Source organism: Cyrtonyx montezumae, unplaced genomic scaffold (assembly GCF_038088225.1).
Source record: "Cyrtonyx montezumae isolate F1298 unplaced genomic scaffold, pur_monq_1.0 scaffold_3, whole genome shotgun sequence".
NCBI lineage: Eukaryota > Metazoa > Chordata > Aves > Galliformes > Odontophoridae > Cyrtonyx > Cyrtonyx montezumae.
In genome coordinates, this window is record NW_027072034.1 from 128,754,228 (window position 1) to 128,776,209 (window position 21,982).

The window sequence follows — 21,982 nt, forward strand, 5'->3', positions numbered from 1 at the left end:
TTCTCATTTTGAAAGTCTTCTCATACAACACTTGAACAAAGTCTGGGCAAGTGTAACAGTTGAAAGAGACACCAGCATGTGATCTGTATTTCCTTGTCTGCAATGAACATCTGGATGCAATCTGAGAGGAACTTTTGCTTCTCATGAGGAGAGGCTGAGGGCACTTGGGCTACCCAGCCTGAAGAAGAAAAGGCCAAAACATGACCTTTACTTCTCTCTTCAGCTCCTGAAGAGGGGAAGCAGAGGGAGGTGTTGGTCTCTGCTCCTGAGAAATGATGGCAGAATGAGAATGGCACAGAGATGCCAGGGGAGGGTCAGGCTGGGCAGCAGGAAGCATTTCTGTGCTGTGAGGGTGGTCAGACACTGGGACAGGCTTCCTAGTGAGACAGTTGACATCTCATGCCAGTCAGTGCTGAAGAGGCATTTGGATAACACTCTCATTAACATGCTTTAACTGTTGGTTAGCCCTGAAATGGTCAGGCAGTTAGAGCTGATGATCTTTGAAGGTCCCTTCCAACTGAACAGCTCTGTTCTGTTCTGTGATATGCTATGTTGTGCTATGCTGTGCTATGCTATGAACTCCATCTTGAGATCAATCCCATCTCTGAAGGGATAAGATGAGAAATACCACCCAGCAGCTGACCTGCTAATCACCAGCTCAAGCAATCTTATGTGCTCATAACAGATGGCCGCTCTCAAAACACAGAATTTTTCACAGAGCTTTGCAAATCTCCAAGGAATTAACATAATTACACAGAAAGTCATGACATCTTTGACCCTATGTTCTGAGTTCAGCATATTGCTGACTATGAGCAACTGGTGGGATCTTTTCAGCACCTGTACTTTCCTGAGGTCAGTCCCATGAGCAGGACTAAGAGTGACACGTGGATGACACAGTGGTAGAGGCTGTGACCTACAATCTGCCAGGTTTCAGGCTCTGAGAGCAGGTCCCAACATACAGTGTTGGTTCAAATGCCATGCTGTGTCCAGAAGCACTCTCCATCCATCCTAGATAGGTACTTTTGGCATCTGAATTTCCACCTGAGATACTGTTTGGAGATGATGTTGAGAAAAGTTGGTCATGAGGCCAATAACCTTTTGGAAGGTTCAAACCCAAACTTTTGCAGAACTATTTAGAAACTGATTAAAACCTTGCAAGAGAGACAAACTGGTAAAATAGGACACTCTGGAAAACAGCCATTTGGTGTGACATAAGAAAACACAAATTCTTTCAAACCTATACTATGCTTGACCCATTTAATCCTATAATTATCATTGTCTTAAACTAGAGAAAATGAATGACTAATGCGTAGCATTCTGTCTTCATGATCCAGGGGCTCATCTGCTGCTTCGCAGTGGTAATTCTCAGTGTTCCTAATAGTCTGGTTAAAGCTGTGGATTATGATAGCATGTATGAGTGCATAGCAATCAGAATTATAACAAATTTGAATTGTCCTTATACTGCAGCTTCCAAGTGTTCATTAATCAATATGCTTATCAAGTTGTTTTTTTAATGTACTCTTATTCTTCTGGCAGCAAGTGTGATGTGAAAGATTTATCTCTCCCAACCAGTATAAAAGCTGGAGAATGACCTTCAACTCTGTAACAACTGAACAGCCAATTTGTCTCACAGTCCTTGTGCAGGACTGTGACGTGGTAACGTGTTATAGCCACAAAGGACATATTTAAATGCATGATGTGGAACAGAGAGCACTGGGAATGGCACACAGAGCTGTTCTGTGAAACAGCACTGCTCAACCTTGCATTTTCTGGATTGCGGGATGTCCATGTGCAGGCCAGTCCTTCATCACAAATGCCAGGTAGCTCTAAGGCTGCTGTAACTTTTCATCTCATAGAAAAAGCGGAAGAAAACCTGTACAGCTTGTGACTTTCTGGGGTTTCTGATACAGGCTAGGTTTCCCCAGAGATAAAAACAGAAGAATTGTGATCTGAGTCCCCTGATAAATATCGTGCCCCTCTGCCCAGCAGGAGGCTCGCTGCAAGCATGTTGTAGTAGAGAATATACAAGGCTCTGAGGGACAGATCTGCCTTCTATTCCTAGCATTTCCTTCAATTACATCTGAACTTCTAAAAATTACATTTCACTTTACAATTCAGGGTGAGACAGAGATCAAAACAAAGGTATGGATGAATCAGTTGAAATTTCTCAAAGAAAAGGTAATAGGTTCAGACAATTCTAACAAAGAATGAAAGCATTTGAGAAGCACAGTTTCAGTGAATAGAAGAATAACGTGTGATGTCTTTAGTAGAAAGTACAGTCCACTAACCCCATAATGTCCACTTTTCATTTTTGTGTAATGAAAAGTTCATAACACCCCCACTGCTGCCTTTAATTTCCCTGTAACACAAGACCAATTACATTATTTCCAGACAGTTGTTCTTTTACTTCATATTCTGCTTCAGGAGAAATTGTTAATATCTTTCATATAGGCGTGCTTTTGGTACTGTTATAACATTGTTATCTGAAGCAGATTACAGAAGTGGGTTCATCAGCTGAACAATCTCAGCCTTGTCATATTTTTCCAGCCAAGGAGATATTGGTCTGCTTATTAATGGCTGCTGTTTACAGAGATATTTTCTCCAGGAAAAAAAAAAAAAAGTAATTTTATTGCTATCTCTGTAGTGATATCCAGTATCTTTTCACTGAAATATTCAAGGAAAGGCATAGATCTTCTCTTTCTTTCATTGTTTCCCCATTTTCAAGCTATGTCCAGATGAAGCAATGACCGTAGTGCAGTGGATCACAGCAGAGCAGCAATACATTCCTTATGCACTGTAGCCACCTGTTGTGTATTTTCTCTCTTCGAATAAATATGGAAAGAACTGATAATGAGGATACATTCAGTATCTCTATCCAAGAAGGGAAATGTATAAAAGAGCAGCTATCCTATTAAGCAGTTGCTTATTTCAAAGGGATAAAGAAATAATTTGCACCAGCCTCCTTTGCTACCACTCTGTTTAGGCAGAGCTGACAGCTTCGATGAGTTTTTATAGATAATATGGCAGGTGGGTTGGAACTTGGTGATCCTTAAGGTCCCTTCCAATCCAAGTCATTCTATGATTCCATTCTGTGATTCCATACTATTGTAAAAGCTTCTATTATGATCTGAAATACTCATTTGACAGTAGCATTCCCTAATAAACTCTGAAGAACAAGAAGAGTATATGTGAAGCACCTTAAAAAAATGCATTTATTTCCTAACAGTTGCTGAGAGGTGATGACCAGGTTTCACCTGGTTTCTTCACATGGTGCAAAGTCAGGAAGTGTGAGGGCAAAGGTCACTGCAAGCCACCTTCATTATCCTTCTGTATGGATGCAGCAATTCCCAACAGACACTGAAACAGAGTTAGGGACAAATGCTGAAAAATACCGTAGGCAGACACAAATGTTCTCTTCAATCTGCTTAGTCATGCTTGTCCCTCTGTTATTTCTCCTTCCTCTAATTTTATTTCAAGCATTATTGCACAGATATTTGCAGGAAGAAGAGCTGGGCAAACAACATTTTCATTCTGGGAGGATTCAGGTATTTTCATGTTATATCTCAAATCAAATTGAAGCCAATCTTATGGAAAGAAAACACCAAAATAATTGCATTTGGGAAAAACAGAGTTGTTTTCTGGATGTGTGGTGAAGTCCTGGATGGGATTTGTTATGAGACTCTGCAGAAGGGATGCCCTGGTGCATGGCAATTCTAAGAACCAGAAGCAAAGAGCTTGTCAATCGGATCAATAGATCCAAACCAAACTATTCTATTTTAGGTCCCTCAGTGCAATAATTTTGCAAATTTAACATTTTCTTTTGAAAACCCCTAGTTGAGTCCACATTGAAGTAGATCTTAGAGATGCACACTGACACATTCAAGGAATATTAAACAATAAATAAACCCAAGCAGGTTAAGTACACACTGGCCCAGGCAGAGAATAATACCTGTGGTGTGCATCTTGCCCCTGCAGCAACAGCTGCATGGCAGATGAGAAGGTTATGCTTCATTGTGGGGACCTTAGTCATTCACCCCATGGAATAAAGCAATTTGTACAAGGAAAGTGATTTAATCACACACATTTGTGGGAATTGTGATATGCTTATAAAATTTAGTTGGAAAAAAAGGCTAAATCTAACAAATATATATAAATCACTGCTATTTCATCTACTATCTTGGAGATAAAATAATCTCAAATAAAAGTACCAAGTATACCATTAAGCTCCCTTGCAGAACAGAATTTGCTCCCGCTCAACAAATTGGAGTGCTTTTACAATATCATTTGGGAATTCCAACACAAATATTTAGCCATAAGGAAATGCTACAAGCAAAATATGACTGGTGCACAAAATGCTTCAATTCAAAATAGAAGCAGTCTCCTTTGACAAGGTTAAATGCAACTTCTAACACTCATTAGGATGCCAGCAGATAAAACATAGCGATAAAAAGAAGGGAGCCAAAAGACACATATGGAGTTAACAATGCTCTTTAAAACCTCAGCAGAGGGCTGAGACACATTTTTAGAATAGTAAGTTCTGAGTGTGTGCATTGATGCAAGCATCTTGTGAAACTGGTGCTGATGCTTGCACACACGTGCAGGTCCTTTGAGCGAGCCCTGCAGGGACAGTGACATGGCTCTGCTTGGCAGGATCAACCCAGCAGCCCCATTGCTCTTTCCTGTCGGAGATCCCTTCTTTAGCATGCTCTGCTGCCAGGCAAATAGTAGCATAAGGATTTATCCTTGGGGATGGTGTGACGGGTGCCTCTGGGTGCAGACAGCTATATGAGCAATGCTTGCTTTGAGCCCTGTGCTACACATCATGTGCAGATGCAACTCACTGCACATGGAGCGCTCAGCTAGTGCCCAAGGAGAGGTTGCTCTGACCTTGGCTCTTTGCTTTTCCAGTTGCTTGCAGCCCAGCAGGGCACGGGTTAGCATACAGTTGGCTAGGGAATTTGTGGGACAACAGTGATAAGAAGCTGTTTACATCTTTTGATCTCAGAAGTCTCCTTTGTAATTACAGCAGAGTTATCTCCTTGTTGCTGTGCGGGATGCTGTTGTACTTGTAACCTTGAATCACAAAGGAAGAAGATGGATGGGAACTACAAGGAGCTGTAAGTGGCCCAGATCAGTTCCAGAGAGCAATAAATGTCGTTTCTGTGATAGCCTATGCTTGCCAGTAACTTCCTCTGCACATTATGCTGTCTCATTGGCAACAGCACTGAGGAAAAAGAGAAATTGTGCCTGATTCTGATCTGCTCTGTACATTTGCACACATGCATCAATGCCCTTATATTGCTGTGTGCAAACCACATCCTGCTGGAGGAGATTCAGGTTATTACACAAGAGCAATATGATGTGTGCAAGGAGCTGCACCTGGGCCATTCCAGTTACTTTCATTTTTGGCAGCAAAGGGCCCAAGTACGTGCAGCATGCAGGAGTGCATGGAATGCAGTGCCAGGGAGATCATGCACTCCATGATGCACTTGGTGCGTGGCTTTTGGTCTCTGTGTTACAATGTTCCATACAAGCAATAAAAGCATAAAGCATCTTACACAAACTATGTGTGCAGGTTCATGAGTACATGTACAGCACAGCTTTATTCCATGTCCTGCAGATAGATTTATTTCTCCATACTGGAAAGAAGAAGCTGCCAGACTTGGGGCTGTTTTTTATTTTGTAATACCACCCAAGAACATTGCTGTTTAGATTGAATTTTGTGAATCACGTGGTTGCATTGATGCTTCAGAATGTAAGTGTAGAATTCCCTTTTGGCATTAATGGCATTTATGAAAGAAACCAGAATAATTTGTTCAAATTTAAAATATGGTAATATTTTGCCTTTTGGCTATTTTAAAATTTTTATTTTCTTCTGCGGATTGAAAAGGAAAAACAGTCTGCAGAGATTTACATGAAAAAATATCAAAAGATTGTATCACTGCCCTGAAGGAGACTTTCACATGAAGTTTCTCTGTTGTAAAGACAACAATTTTTCTGCATAGATTTTGCTGTTGTTAATATGGAATTATGGAATCAATCTATATTTTATTAAGAGCATTATGCATTTCTATGTACTTTAAATTATACAAAATGTGCAACTACCCTGATAACGACCAGCTTGCAATGGCATGCAGAGGCAGTGAGAACTCCTTTAGAAGAGACTAAAGAATGTCCCTGGAGGTGCTCAAGAAACAAGGAAATGTGGCACTGAGAAATGTGGTTAGCAGGCATGGTGGGGGTGTGTTAGTGTTTGGACTAGATGATCCTAGGGGTCCTTTCCAACCTTAATGATTCTATGATTCTGTGATTCTATTTGTGATGAATTACAATCACAAGGACTTTTATTAAAAGTTACTATTTAGTCAGACTGTCAAAGCCTAGTGCTGAACTCTAGCTCTCAAACACAGCTTTGGGTACTTGGCAGAAGCACGTAGTTTCTCAGAGCTGCCATGGACATACAACCTCTGCTGAAGATAAATAGTGGCTGTAAGAGAAACGAAGTGGCAGAACTTTATAAACCTCAGGTTTGCTTTCCTTGGCAACTGCAGGAGTGGTTGGAAATAAGTTCTACACCCAGAGCTTCTGTGAAGCTATTATGGTTGTTTCATAGAGAACAACATCAAGGTGATTTTAAATGGCTAAGAATTTCTTGCAGTAAAGTCCCAATTACAGTGTTTAATATATGGCTACAAAATTACAGACAATAGCATTTATCGTGATTGACTAAATTACTCATAGGTTCATAGGTACATTGGGTTGGAAAGGACCTACAAGATTATCTAGTCCAACCATTCTCCTATCACCATCCCTACCCACTGAACTACTAAATCAAATCCCTTAGCACCTCATCTAAACGCTTCTTGAACAGTGCTAGGGATGGTGCCTCAACCACCTCCCTAGGCAGGCCATTCCAGTGCCTGACCACTCTTTCAGAGAAAAAATTTTCATTATTCACTAAATCACTAATCTCTAAATTTCATTTTCAATAAGGACTGAAGTCTTTGCTGAAATTTTTATGGAAGTAATAATGGAATTACTATGATAATAGCCTGTGACTGTTCTAATCCACATCATTGAACTGACACATCATTACACTTTCTGGATGCTTTTTTCCACTTCCCAGACACCTCTGTCATTCCTGCCTTGCTTCAAGCCCTCCACTGCCCCACCTTATAAATCTCAACCTTTTTTCCCAGTGTGGTAGCTGTTACCCCCAAAACACTTCAGTATGGGAACTGCTGAGTCACAGACTAAACCACTGAATGAGCACCTGAAGGAAAGGTCTGGTCAGCCCTGGGAGTACAGGTGAAGGCAATTCACCTGTGTGACCAGAAGGGGTGGAACCAGGCTGTGTCCCTCTTAGACCTCACTTAAGGGCTGACTGCTGCTGAAGAAGGATCTTTTTTGTTGGAGATCCCTCCTTTCTATAGTTCTTTCTCTGCAACCCTAGATCTTTGGAGATGGGTGTGAACTCATTTTCCTTCTTTTGTGACACCTCCTTGTTTGCACTGCTCTCTTTGCTTTTACTACTTTTACAGCTTCTCACCTGGTCTTGAGTATCTCAATCCTTTTGCAGGAAGAGTGGAGATCGGTAACCCCGCAGAGGCACTGATCCATCCCTAGGAAGGCTTCTGACTGTTTGCAAGCACATGTCTAGGGAAGATGCACTTCAGGCAGACAAACCATGTGAGCAGCCTGGGGCACGCTGATGTGCTGCTCCCAGAGAGAGGCTGATAGTCCAGGCGTGCTGTGGTGCCAAAGGGCAGCTTCAGTCCTTCCTTAAAAAAAAAAAAACGTGTGTAGGCAGTGACTGAATGGCAGCCAGAATGAAAAGGGCACCTAGAATAATTGTGTGTGTGAGCTATAATCCCGTGTCACAAAATCCCCGTGAGGAGCGCGTGAAAACAAATCAGGGAGCAGCACAGTTCAGTGGTTGCGGTGATCTCCTCAAGCATGTTTGCTTAAACTCTGGGGAGGGAATGGTTCTGATTGAAAGCGTGAGCAGGTTAAATGTTCCTGAGAAGCTTCTCTGCAGGAATTTCATCCTTGAAAACCTGCCAACAGGGGCAAAAAGATATCTATTTATCAGCATTTTTAAATGCTTCCTATGCAGTTTATACAAGCTTTTCCTACCAGCTTTGAATTTCAGGCTTCATCAGATTTAATAGAACATCACCGATGTCTTTGTGGTGCTAACACTTTCCTTTAGGCTCCTCCTGAGCTGCAGACTTTATCCCTGCACTCATACCAGACAACTTTTAACCTGCTCATTGCACCAGCCTCTTGCTGATTGCTGGGGTCAGGGTACTGGGGTTGCCTGCAGCAGACTGGCTTTACTTTATGCAATCTGTCACATCTTGTTCTCCATGCCTCTCAATCTTTTAATATTAAATAATGCATAAATACGGATGGTAGATTTCCAGGTTTTTTCTTAATTATGGTCTTTTTATGGGACTGCAGGCTCCTGTAGCTCAGGAAGTCCTTTTACAAATGTGCAAATGAAGATATCCCAACCTGTGTGATAATGGAATCTGTGGAGAGAACTACTTTGTGGTCTGAGGCTGCAAAGTGCAGGTACAAAGGACAAGGGATGCAGATGTAAACAAGTGTCCTTAGCCTTGGGGCAGGTTATCCAAGGGCAGGAGGTGCTGGAATGGGACTGGAGCAGCCCCAAAAGCTGCCCAGAGCCCCCACTGTTAGCCCCATACTGTGCCTGGACAGGAAGGCAGTGAGCAGATATGGCGTTGTTCCACACACTCTCAGGGAGACCAAAATGGATTCTCCTTCAGCTGGTGGCAAGCTTTGGACATGGCTTCATCAGCCCATGTGCTGCAGTGAGGATTATCATCAGTGGTAAATTGAGAAGCAACTGGCAATGACCAGTAGTAGGTTGTAGATTGCTAATTATTTGCTCACATTTGCTTAAATGTATTTGAGGTGCATGTGTCACTTCCAAAAGTGGCTACGCTCCATAGAAGCTGTTGAAGATTTTTTTAAAACACTGTATATTAGAAAAATTGTAAACATAGGCATTCAATCACAAATAATTTTATTTCCAAAAGGTCAGTGTATTTATTCTGAATGTCAGCTAGCTGGTGGAAGATTATCAAGCTTCCTTTATTGCTTGAAATCTGTTAGAAAGTATCTTTTCTATTAGTTTCCTAGGTTGTTCCAAGCAATGGTTCACAGGTCATGACCCACAGAAGTCAAAGGTGAATTTGATTTGTAAGTCCATCAGCTGGAGCCACCAGAAGGCCATGCAGATTGCCTATTGTTGTGGCAATGTGTTTATTTAGGGCTTTCCTGCTGCTGTGTCAGGAGATGTTCAGACAGTACTGTTTGCACTTGTCCCTAATTAGCCCCATTGCTGGACCTGGGGCTAATTGACACAGTGCTATCAGTCTGATTGTGGCCTCCACTTTATTATTTATTTATTTATTGAGGATATTTGAAAAAGCCACAGCTTGTGTGATCACAGCCTTTACCTTGCTGCTATGAGTGTAGTGCAACTCAAGCAAAATTTCCGTGCCTTGGGCAATCTATTAAGGACAGACAAATGGGGAAAGAAAAAACCAACAACAACAGATTCCTTTTCTATTATTATTATTTTAATACCTCGACTATAGAGATCAAATTAAAACAACAACAACAACAAAAAACCCTAAAAAAAAAACCACAAATAAGGCTCCATATAGACAAACTTGTCATGAACATTAATAAAAGAGAATGATCAAGCTATAAAATAAGCATGGAGGAAAAAATAAATGTGCTTGTGGAAGTTAAGAATGGCATAAATTCCCCACTACTGACACAGAGCTTTGCAGACAAAGCAGCAGATACTATAACAAGAGACCTTTGATGCTGCAGAGGAAAGGACAAAATTTATAGTATCTTATTACGCAAGTGAAACAGGAGAGCACTGAAGACTTGAACTTTCACATTAAAGTCTTTTCTTACAGCAGCTCAACAATAAATATTTATGTACACAATTTTACCTCTTCACAGAACTTCTAGAACTGTCAGTAAATCCTAAGTCCTTTTGCCTTTGCTCTTATTTCGTAGGTATTGATGAGATTCAGACTATTACAGCGATTTGAAAATGTTTTAATATCAGAATGTCATATATTTGGGAAGCCAGATAGCTGGGTGCCACAGGCACCTCATGAGTAAAGATGAAAAGAAAGGGGGAAAACAACTTCCATACTCCTGCAGAAGATGAGGAGAAATCCAGGAGTTGAATATTAACAAAGAATAGTTTCTATAGCTTCCTCTGCCATGATTCAGTACAGCCAGAACTATGATTTCTGACAGCATGAAGCATCTGGTAAGCTTTCATTCTCAAGTCTAGGAGACCAAGGTTTTGACAAATTGCTCAGAAATCCTACTTCTTTCCTTGGCAACGTTGCTTGAGAATGATTGCCATGTAGAGACTTTACCTGTGATTTCATATGCCCAGACTGATGTTAAAAAACTGGAAGTTTGGCAGAATTGTTCATTTAATTTGTATTAAAAAATAATAATAATAAACTGTCCAGTGGAGAAAAAAAAAAAAAGGAAAATAAGTAATTACTGCCAAAATCAAAGCAGGGTGTGATGGCTAGTGCTCAGCTGCACTAGACACCAGATCCTGGCCAAAGCTGCGTTGATGTGAGGTGTGGTTTTCCAGCTGTCTGTTCATTGCAATCTATTTGATTACTTTCAGGCTTTTTTACATTTTTGTTGACAGTCTCAGCAAAAAGTGTTGTCATCGCTGACCTTTTGAAGCATCTCATGGTGTCATCTGGGTTAGATGTACTTTTGCAGGAATCAGGGCAAAGGAGAACAAGAGAAGACAATCTTTTTCTTCCATCTCTGCTGTGAAAAACTATCAACAGAAGCACATAAACAAACTAATCCCCAGAGCATCTCATTATTAGCAGATTTAGCCACAGGCATTAAAAAGGAGCAGGTAATGGAATGTAAAGGGAGGCTGGAAGAGCAAAATGATGATGATGTTCATTGTGAAATTAGATGATTATTGCTCAGGATACTTGTGCACAGATTCTTGGAGAAAAAATCATTCTGTATTTTTTTTTTGCAAATGTGAAAGTCTTGCAGGTTTATTGACAGCTTATATTGAATACAGATTGTAAGCCCTCAGAAGATAAGCAATTTACTGGCATCGTCTGTCAATTAAGACCCCTCTTCAGGGCCTTTTCCTGCCCTAGTATCTGAACTAGTACTGCTTTCACACAGTCCAGACTATTGCATTTATTAGTTCTTCACCATGAGAAGAGACAAAAAGACACTTTTCTGGCATGAATACTTTCACCACACAACTATATAGCATATTTTTGAGTAAGAGAAGAGCTATGACAGAGGTCCATGCTGCCTGGCTCAAATTCCTACATGCTAGGGCCACTGGCACAACTATGTCAACTGCCAGCAGAGATCTCATGCATTTAACAGCTTTATCCCTACTTTGTCCCTAGTCTAAAAGAAACTTTGGATGTGTTCTTATCCTCTTCATCCCCACAACCCACTGTGATCTCTGACAAGGCCCTTGAAATGAGTGGTGCTCAGAGGTGGACCTTGCAGTGAAAGGTGAGCCCAGCTACAGCTGCTGCAGCTTGGCAAGTGTAAGTAAGTATTGGTTTTGGTAACACTTAGTTAAGGCAGCAACGGAAAATGAAGAGTTTGTCCTATGCTTTGTGCTTCAGAATAAGATTCTTGAGGTTTGGCCCTGATACCATTTTGAGGATTTGGTCAGCCTTCAGCAGGACTTCCCCCATCATGCTCTGAAGGGACTGGATCAGGTCTCAGAGCTGTGGGACCATCACACTGACCATGCTTTCATACACTCTGCGACCTTCAGCCCCAGATATCTCCCAAATGGAAGTATCAAGTGTGACAAAAATATTGACTGGAGGATGATGGAGTAGAAATCAGCTATGGCAGAGGAAATACATCACTCCAAGTACTGCTATTTATTTTTAAATTCACTTGGTGCTCTTGCTTGTGACCTGCCAAGAGGACTGATATCTTAATAAGAGGCTTAGGAGGCATTTTCCCCTCCACATGAGTGATGCCTCAGGCACTGTGGCTCTGCAGGGTCATTCTCCAGGGGTAAAGAACTTCCTCAGGCTTATTAAGGGTTCCACAGTACTTTTGAAAAGGTAGGAATAATTTCATTTATCACTATGTGACACTGTGATCTTCCTAAGCAGAGTCACATGCAAAAAAAAAAAAAAAAAAGCTTCAAGTGCTTTTCATTTGGTGGTCTACTTGGAAAAAAAAACCAAAAACACCAAGCAAACAATTCTTCCTTTAAATCTGTTTTTTCCCTGTTGGTACAGTTTCAACATCATAATATCAGACACCTGTTCTGACACATGCTCAGAATTAAGCCAGCAGTATAGTATACACCTGTGGATATTCTGTACACAGGTAATAATAACAACAATAAAGAAGTTCATACCAGCAGAAATGCTGCACTTTTATCAGACATACTTCTGCTTTTTGGGAAGTCCTTGGGACTTTTCCCATTGTTTTTAATCACAGCATGAAAAGCACAGTAAACAAAAACTAAAGCAAGCAATGTTAGGCATAAACAATGTACAAGCAAGGAAGAATCACACTGCTGGAATAAATTCTACAGTCCTTTCTTTGTAACAAACATGAGCATATTCAATGGCGTGCAAAGTCTGGTGCCATTCACCAGACAGTGCCCTGAGTATTGCATGTTCTGTAAAAGAAACATATTCATTGTATCATCAAAAAATGTGTAAACACCTTGACTCAACTCACCTTCATTAGCCCAGCCACTTCACTCAATACATCTCCTTCTCAAGTATTCCATATATCAAGGAATCACAGAATCATAGAATCACAAGGTTGGAAAGGACCTACAAGATCATCTAGTCCAACTGTCCACCTATTACCATTGCTACCACAAGCTACTAGAACATTTCTTGTAGCTCCTCAACCAGACACCTCTTTAACACTGCCACCACCTCCCTGGGCAGGCCATCCCAGTGCCAGACCACTCTCTGAGAGAAGTTGTTTTCTTTATGTCCAATCTAAACCTCCTCTGGTACAACTTGTCATCGTTTCCTTGGGTTCTGTTTGTTGCCTGGGAGCCAGAATCAAAGCCCACAGAGCCACGTGGATATTTCATATTGCAAATGTTTTTGGCTTTTAAAGTGAGGTTTGTTGTAGTTCTTTAAAAAGCGCTCAGAAAGGCTGTGTCATCTGCATCCATGGATACCGAAAGCTCCTGAGGTGTGGCAGGGCCTGGCCAGGCCAGCTGCTGGGCCTGCTTCCTGCCAGAAGTGGGGCTTCACCTCAGGCTCAGAAATGAGCAAAAGAAAGGAAATCCAAGCATCTTTACACTCTCGGGATGAAAAGGTCACGCTGTGCCTGCTTCATCCACATGGCGTTCTTGTGTCAGAAGCAAACAGCCACGGAATTTCAAGCAGCGTGCAGATCTGTTTTGAGCAGTAAGCTGTTGTCTCCCTGTATGTCTCACCTGAACTTTTCCTTGTCATCTTGCAGAGATAATCAGTTCAAATCTAACAAGCCTATATATATACTCCCTTACATTTTCTCCTCACATTTTGTGCAGAATGGTGACCACGGGTGGGACAGGAGGACAAGCCCTCGTCCTCCTAGAGCTCTTGTCAGTGGTATTTGTTGAGGTCATGGGTTAACGTACAGCAGAATTCAGACAGCTGGCACAGCTTGTCCAAGAGTGAGTGTAACAAGCTGTGAGAAGCTCTACTTTCATACAGAAATAAGAAGCCTCCTCAGGGTACACGTCCAGCTCTGCTCACGTCCCTCTTGTCACTCCTGGCTCCCTCAGACAGCAGTCTGGATGGCACAAGGGAAAACCTTGGGCATCCAGCAGACAGGAAAAAGGGCCCTGACCGGTGAGAAGTCCAAGGGCTCCTGGTCACCTCAGGGTTGCCTCCCTCTGTAACACGTGAATGAGGACAAACAGTTGTCTGTTATGGACCCCAGACAAAGAATTCCAACTACATTTAAAAAATACTTTTGTTTTTTTCTTATTTCTTAACTTTTTCTTTAAAGCAATGACCATTGCAATATAACCAGGAAACAAAGCAAAGCAAACAGAAAGGAAGAACTACACGATGCCCACTGTGCTTTTATCAACCCGTGAGTTTAATGTCAAATATTATTATTATTTTTTTCCTAAGAGAGATTTACTGTTCCTCAGAATATCTCTCAAGCTTGGAAACGTTTCGCCGGGAAAAAAAAAAAAAATCTCCTTGGCGCGTTCAGGGAAGGCGCGGAGCCCGCAGGTAACAGCCCGCCCGCCCCCGGCCTCTGCGCGCCGCCGGCGGCAGCGGAGTTGCCCCGCCCGCCGCGCACCTGCCGCGGGCCGCCCCCGCCGCGGGAGGCGGGCGGGAGGAGGGCGGGGGCGGCCCGTGCCCGGCGTGTGCCCTGAGCCCGCGGGCGCCGCAGGAGGAGCAGGAAGCGCCCGGGCGCATCCCGCTGTCACATGACTCAGCAGCCGCCGCCGGGCTGAGTTCAGCCGGCGCCGCGCCGGGAGGGGGGGACCCGCCGCTGCCGCAATGAACCCGCGGCCCCGCGCCCGCTGAGCCCGCGCGCCCCGGCCCGGCCCGGTCCCCGTTGCGGAAGCGCGGCGGGGCCGCCGCCGGTTCGCCGCTCCCCGCGCTGCGCGGCGGCGGTACTATGCTCACGCGGGTGAAGTCCGCCGTGGCCAATTTCATGGGCGGCATCATGGCTGGCAGCGCGGGCGCCGAGCACGGCGGCGGCGCGGACCTGCCGCTGCGCTTCCCCTACGGGAGACCCGAGTTCCTGGGACTGTCCCCGGACGAGGTCGAGTGCTCCGCCGACCACATCGCCCGCCCCATCCTCATCCTCAGCAAGGAGACGCGACGCCTGCCCTGGACCACGGGCTACGCGGAGTGAGTACGGCCGCGGGCAGGTGGAGCCCTTCCCTTCGGCCCTTCCTCCGCCTCCCCCGGCTCCGTCGGTTCCCGGCAGAGCCGTCCCGGTCCCGTGGTGCGGCGGTCCCGGCTGCGGCTGCGGCTCCGTACCTGGGCGGGTGGGAGGCGCGGAGGGGATGGAGGAGCGGCGGCTGCGGGAACGCTGGGGATGGCGACCTTTGGTATCGGGACTGCGGTGGGGATTGGGAGAACCTCCGGGAGCGGCTGCGCTCGGTCGTGGCTCGCGGACAGAGGTGTGTTGGTGGGGAACCTCGGTTCGGTGCGTGCGTGAAGTCCTTCCTCCTGCCCGTGAGCACGGGCGGGATGGGAACGCCGTCCTGTAGCCCCGCAGCACTGGCTGGGACCAGGTGCAACCCTGACACAAACGGTTGCACCGTCAGCGCCGGCCGCGGGCGCAGGGCAGCGTTTGGCCGTGGCTCCTCGCTCCTTGGCAGCAAAACAGCTGCAGGGCACCGTGCATCCTCGCGCCTGACTCCGTATCAGCACCCCGCGCTTCCCCCCCCGATGCTGGGAGCGGGGCTGAGGGTACAGCTTCTCTCTGCTGCTGTCGTGACCGCTCCTGCCCCTCTGTTTCGCTCCAGCTGGCATTGTACCGAAGTTCCTCTGGCTGAGCTCGAACATGCTGGTTTGTGTAGGCACTGACTTTGGGCATGTGAGAATTCTTAACAAAGCTACTGCAGTGAGGTGCTGATGAGTGATTGCTAGCTTTATTTAAGAGGTTTGTATGAGTTGCTGCATCACTGGGGGCACCCAAATAGGAAGGGAGATTTATAGGAGTTCAAATCAGATTGTTCTCCTCAAATCATTACAGAATTGAACACGTTACTGAGCAAATTCCCTAGGAACTCTAAGTTTAAATGTTTAAAAGTAAGCTCTAATTGTTCTGCTACTATTATAGTCCCTCAAAAGCAGTTCTTTACCAAAGCAATAAGTGCTGCTATTTTTAGCTTGAAGCAGTGGCTCTTGGTGGGTGGCTGTGGCTGCAGGCTGAGGGTAGGTTGCAGGCCCAGGTGTGTGCAGCCCCACTGCCTGCAGCCTGGGCACTCCGTGGGGATGCCAGGGTTGTTCTCCTATGGGTGTTCTTCTGAGCTTTGAGTAGTTGGGTGAGCTGGGGAGCATAACTAAGTTACTGACCTCCATTCCAGTTGCTGTCTGTGTGAAAATATCACCTGGTTGTTCCACTTTTCTTGCCTCATCCCCACCCTGTTTATAGTGACAGCATTGATTTCAGCAATCTCAGGAGTGCTGTCAGGCTCTTCCCAGACACACCTGTCTGCTCTCCACTCTGGGCTCTGCTTGCAACCAGAATATGTCAAAAGGCTCACTGTGCTGGAGGGAAGAGAAAAGCAGTACTGCCAAAATTACATTGTCAGCCAAAGACAGAGCAGTACCACAGACATAACATGCTAAGAATATGAAGGAAATAAGGGCGAAATTGGGTTTTGCCAAATCTGACATTTTTTCTTCCCTCCTATTCAGCTGTGCCCAGGCTGTCTGAAAATATTGCAGGGGCTACTTGGAGGTATATTTTCAAAATATCTGTTTTCCTTTTGGAATGCCTTTGAATCAAATAAAGAAAAAGGAAAATAGCAGGTCAAATTATTCTTCTACCTATTTTTGTTTGTTTGCTAGCAGAATGTCGGGAAGGAAGTACTTGTATACCATTACTTAGTGTTGTGTTAGCATCTATATTGAGGAAACTAGCAGAGCAGTTTGCCTCTTAGTGCAGGACAAATTAGCACTTGCAAGAGTACTGGGGGCTTGGTGTCCTCACCAGTGGCTTGTGGCATGTACCCACAGCAGATTGCTGTGTTCCATCAGGCTGTTGGCAACCGGAGCTCTGAGCAGTGAGTTCCTGACTCCTTGAAGTTAAGGAGAGTTTTGTTGTAGAATTAGAAGATGGAGATTTCATCCTGGAGAGAGTAAGTTCTGCCTTTGTTCTGCGTTTGCCAGCTGTGGTGGGTCATGTATACAGCAGGGGAAGGGATAGAGGATTTATGCTCTGTGCTCAGCACCGGTGCTCATCCCGCTGTCTTTGGGAGGAAGCTGTGTGTGGAGATTGGATCAGAAGGTGCTTCAGTCTGAATCCACGTAATAGGTCTTTTCTTATTTATTTATCTATCTTTTTCAGGGACTTTCTTCTGTATTTCTGATTCCTAAGAATAGGGGTTCCTCCTCACCTTACGGAGAAAAGCCAACCCTGTTATTTACTTCTCCTCCTTAGCATCTGTGGCACTTGCCTACTCACCTATCCCAACAGAGCAATCCCTGCTCCTTCTCCTCCTTCCCCTTTTCTTGCTTTGCTCATACTGAACTTCTTTGTAACAGATATCTTTGCAATACTGCTCATCCATGTCATATTTTAAATAAGTAATTTTAAAAATAAGTTATCTTTGTGGTATTATGCAGTGAAATGTAAATTAGCATTTAATTTTTATTATTAGCTTTCCCTTTTTCAGTGGTATAATCATTATGCAAAGCATGTAGGCAGGCAAATGAAATCTTCAAAAACATACTTGGTGCTGGGATAAAACATCACCACTTCCTGAAATTTCAGTAGGAGTTCCACAGGGATTTGTCTTTCCTTAGTGAGTAGTTTAAAAGTTGTCTGGCCGAACATCTGTCCTGCCTCCTGTTATTGCATGGAAGACCTGAAACCCTGAAGCCCAGTTCATCCCATGCTACAGAGTGGCAAAAGGCCGCTGGTAGATGTTTCAAAGAGAGTTGCTTTTACCCCATAGGCACCCTTCTAGCTGTCAGCAAACTGGGTAGAAACAAAAAGAACGTTGTATCCCGCGTGTAGTAAGCTTTTTGATTGTCTTTACAAGTATCATTTTGCTTAGAAATACTTTTTTGAATCAAAGGCATCCCAGGCGTAGCTGCTGAATGTGGTTAGCTGATAACGTTTTAGAAATGGCCAAGGGAGAGAGCAGTCTGTTAGCAAGCATTCCTTTAAGTCCCCCTTTAATCCAGGGGAGTAGGGAGGCTTGCTGCTTGCTGAGAAGCTATGATTTATTAAGAGTTGAGGAGGGGGGATCCCATCTGACACTGCATTTACTCCTTGCCCCCTGCCCTCTGCAGGCAGCTGTGCTTCAGGGCTGTGGGGCTGCACCATGAGCTGCTTGCTGAGCTGCAGCTTGGATTGCCCTGCCGTCACAAGGAAAACTTCTGTAGCTGCTTTTTGTGCCAGTTCTTAAGAGTGTTACAACCTTGCAGAGCTTGTGTTAAGCTGCTGTCAGCCTCAGTGCTGAACACTGAAAGTGTAGAGGCAGCGGTAGGGATGGAGTGAGTAGCATTAGATGGCTTAGATAGCATTCACCCATGTCTGAGCTCTGCCTATAGCATTGCTTTTCACATTTCAGTCTGTCTATCTTGTTCCTACCTTGAAAGCAGAGTATGAGTGGGATGGAGCAGAGCCTTCCTCTCCTGTCTGATTACATAGAGCACAAAACGATTGATCCCAAATTGGCAACTGACAAAGAAATAGTCTGCCTTGATCTGAAGTTACAGAGAAACTGTAGCTGAATGACATTTTGTGTAAGGAAAGCAAAACAATAATGAGAGTCCTGGGGTGGACTCATAACTTGCTTTTTCTGTATCACATGCTTTCTTCTCTGTTCCCTATTCTTACCTTACAAAGATTCATTTGGAGACTAATATCAAAATGCACCATTAAATGCACTTAAAACACGTGATTAAGTGAAACAGAAAAAGACTCAGTCATGTTGTCTGTGCCTTTTTATGCAAAGGCTTGTTTAGCTTTTCTTAAATCTCTGGATTATACTGTAGATATCTGCACAGCTCCAAGTTATAATAGGTAGGCAGAAAGTAGGCTTTTGCGGTGTGTACATGTCTTGGCTTTACAAAATCAATGTATTACTGCAGCAGAGCCTTTTGCTTGATGAGCCACAAAGTCCAGGCTCATTTTTTCCATAATGTTAAATTTCAGAAGTCTTGCATTGCTGTGGTTGCCCTGCTCTGCAGGCATGCAGCAGCAATTAAATTTTCTCTGTGGTGTGGTGACTGCTGACCCATAATGGATACAGATTTGTAGGTGAGGTGTTATGGCTGTATCCTTCTGCAGTGTTAAAACTGAGGTGCATTGTTATAGCAATACCTTAAACTGAAAATGAAGAAAGGAGAAGGGAAACACACAGATTTTTTTCCACTCTAAGTACTGGTTGTTTTGTAAGGCTGGTAATGTTGTATCATATTTTCTTGTGCTGTGTTACTTAGCTTATAGGAAATAAGTGTACATGAGGACTGTGTGAAGGTTTCTTATTGATATTGTTTGGGCAGATTTTTGGTCATCCTAAATTTTAGATTGTCACAACCAAGCTAAAACTTGTTCAGTGTCAGGGTTAGGATAGCAAAGAGGTAGTTTTCCACCTGAAGGTCAAGGTAGGTGAAAGCTTCTTTTGGCTGGGAGGTGGGATAAACCAAAGCAGAGGAATTGCTTGTCCTGAGCTGGACAGTATGTCAGTGCTGGAGGTCAGCACAGGTCTCAGTGCTCCTCATCTCTTATCCTGATCCCGTTGCCCGCTATTCACAGGCAAAATCTCCGTGTGGCTCCTGTGAGTTGCAGGTTATGTTCTCCTTTCTGGGATCCTGCTTTGGAACCGTCAGCTGGGAGCATGAGTCATCCCCTCATGTAAACAGGTTTTTGTCTGTGTTCTGTTTGGTACAAATATCAGAGGGATGACAAAAAAGTCATTCCTCTTTCTGGGCATGTTCTGTTTGTCTATTTGTTGTTGTTGTTAAATACATAGAAATAATGAATTACTTTCCTTTAAACTTTTTAAAGGAAAAGTTTGCTCTTTTCCACGTCTGGGTAAAACTATGTTCCTTTATTCTTTCTGTAGTTCAGAACACACGGCTGAGTAGGACCTGATGGATGGGCTAAAAATTCAAATCCCATCTGTGTACCTAAAGTAGGCTGAATACTCTTCCTGTGAATGAATTATTCTTTTATGCATAATGTAATCTCAACTTCAATATACATTGCCAAACTTATTTAAACCTGGACCCATAAAAACAGCCTACAGGAACCTCATGGTAGTTGTAAGAGCTTCAGAAATCCCTCTCCCTGTGTAAGAGCTTATACCATAACATTTAATATTTATGTAATGCCTCTAATTTGCCAAGTGCCTTGCGAATAATAATTTCAGAATAACCTTAGAGAAGAAATGTACATGTACAAATGTTCTGCTTCCTCAGATAAAGAAACTGAGGTTGTGAAGATGAGCTTTGGTGAGGGAGTGTGATGTTCATGTGGAAAATGTGTCCTGAGTTCAAAGCTGTATGCTTGGACGGCACGATTTTTCCTGCCTTTGTGTGCTTGGCTTTTCCTATGTGGTCACTGATTTCTTAGAACTAATGGGAACAGGGGGGGAGAAAGGGTAAATCATGTGCTCTGGTGTTTTTAATGTGTCTGAATTGCATGCGTATGATTCCCAAAGAGGCAAGTAGGAAATCCATCCTCTGTGCTGTGTTATGCCATTAGCCTGTGGCTGAGGAACAGTGCTGTCTGAGGAGCTCGCTTGGTCCCAGTTCCTAAAATGTTGGGGGGACGGACGGACCACCATTAGCATTCAGCAGATGCTCCATCTTGGCTCCTTTACCTGGGATACAGCTGCGTTGTTCAGGAAAGTGCATGCCATAAAGAAATATGACAGGGCTTTGCCCCTGAGGGTGGGCCTCTTCCAGAGCATCAGTGTGATCAGATGAAACATGCTCCCATCGACCTTGAAGGGAAGCAGAGCTGCAAAGCACAGTTATCCCCGTGATAGGTCTGGTCAATTACATGAGGAAGAAATACGTTTTGTGAGTCTAAGGACTGGTCAGTCAGTTCTGTGTTGTGCTACATCCCAAGTAAGATTCTTCACTGAACTCAGTGCTCTAAAATCTAGGAGTCTTACTAGGCAGCTCCAGCTCCAGAAACAGTGGGTTTGGGGAGGGGGACATCATCTGTGTGTCTTCACAGCCCTTTGTGTGTTCAGTCTGGAGTGGTTTGCAGATGATGCTCCGATACCCTGCATACTGTTGCTTCAGGACTACTGTAGCAAAGTGTCCTTGAACTACTGTTAGAGGTCTCCAAGGTTGTCTTGGGATCCTATATAGTTATAGTTATGTTATAGTCACAGCTCCCCTTCCAAAGTCTTCCCAGTTAAATTCTTCTGTTAAACCTTTGGTCCTACAGTTAGGTGCTCTTTACATTGTCCTGCCTGTGTCTCTGCCCACTCTGCTCAAAGGCACTGACAGAAAATACCTTACTTTGCCTTTGCTCCTGCTGTGAGTTCTTTCAAATTTCCCAGTTTGTTCTCTGTCCTTTAAGGCCTCTTATGATAATTTCTACTCTTCAAGTTCCCTGCAAAGAGGTGAAAGAAATCTAGTTCCAGCCAAGCAGATTTTTAAAAATCTTTTTGGCCAACACTTATTCATTGAGGTTAAGTGTTGTTTGTCTTTAGTTATGTGTTAGAGGCCTTCTTGGAAGCAGATGATTTGCAGTGCATTGTTGTGGTGTTGTAAAGTATCCACCAAGCCACTATTGATCTGATCCCTGGTGGAGTCTCACATTGGAACTGGGACTGATGATAGCTCTCCAACGCTTGGCTTGGGTAGTGCTCTTCTTCTAGGAAGAAAAAGAAGAACTTACCCCGCAGTTCCTCAGTGATCTCAGCATCTTCAGGTGCAGCATGTCACCGTGTGATTGGGCCAAAGCTTCTGTACTGTTGTGTAGGTGTAATGTTTAAAGGTGTAGGCATGGCTTCTTTGAGTTTGCAAGCTTTTATTAGATTTTGGAAGACATTTTTAGTGAAGGCCAGTGAGTTTCCCAAAGTACAACGGATTATTATTTTGTTTCCTTGTCTTCCCCCTCCATCCCCAATTTATTGAGCAAAGTTATTTTTCCTTGGTTGTGGGCTTCTTTCTTTTTTTGATGGGGCATGCGGAGCAGAAAACTAGAAGCTGGAAGTCTGGCAAGCAAGCCTTCCTGTAGTATCAAGTTG

At 43.8% G+C, this 21,982-nt stretch overlaps 1 protein-coding gene across 1 annotated transcript in view; it reads left to right on the forward strand.

The window, feature by feature from the left end:
- Positions 1-14,697: 14,697 nt before the first annotated feature.
- The window catches only part of PPM1H (protein phosphatase, Mg2+/Mn2+ dependent 1H), a 123,392-nt gene continuing 116,107 nt past the window's right edge, over positions 14,698-21,982 (forward strand). The window contains exon 1 of the mRNA XM_065743388.1: positions 14,698-14,933. Within this exon, the coding sequence (XP_065599460.1) occupies positions 14,698-14,933 (236 nt within the window). The remainder of the gene's footprint in view (positions 14,934-21,982) is intronic.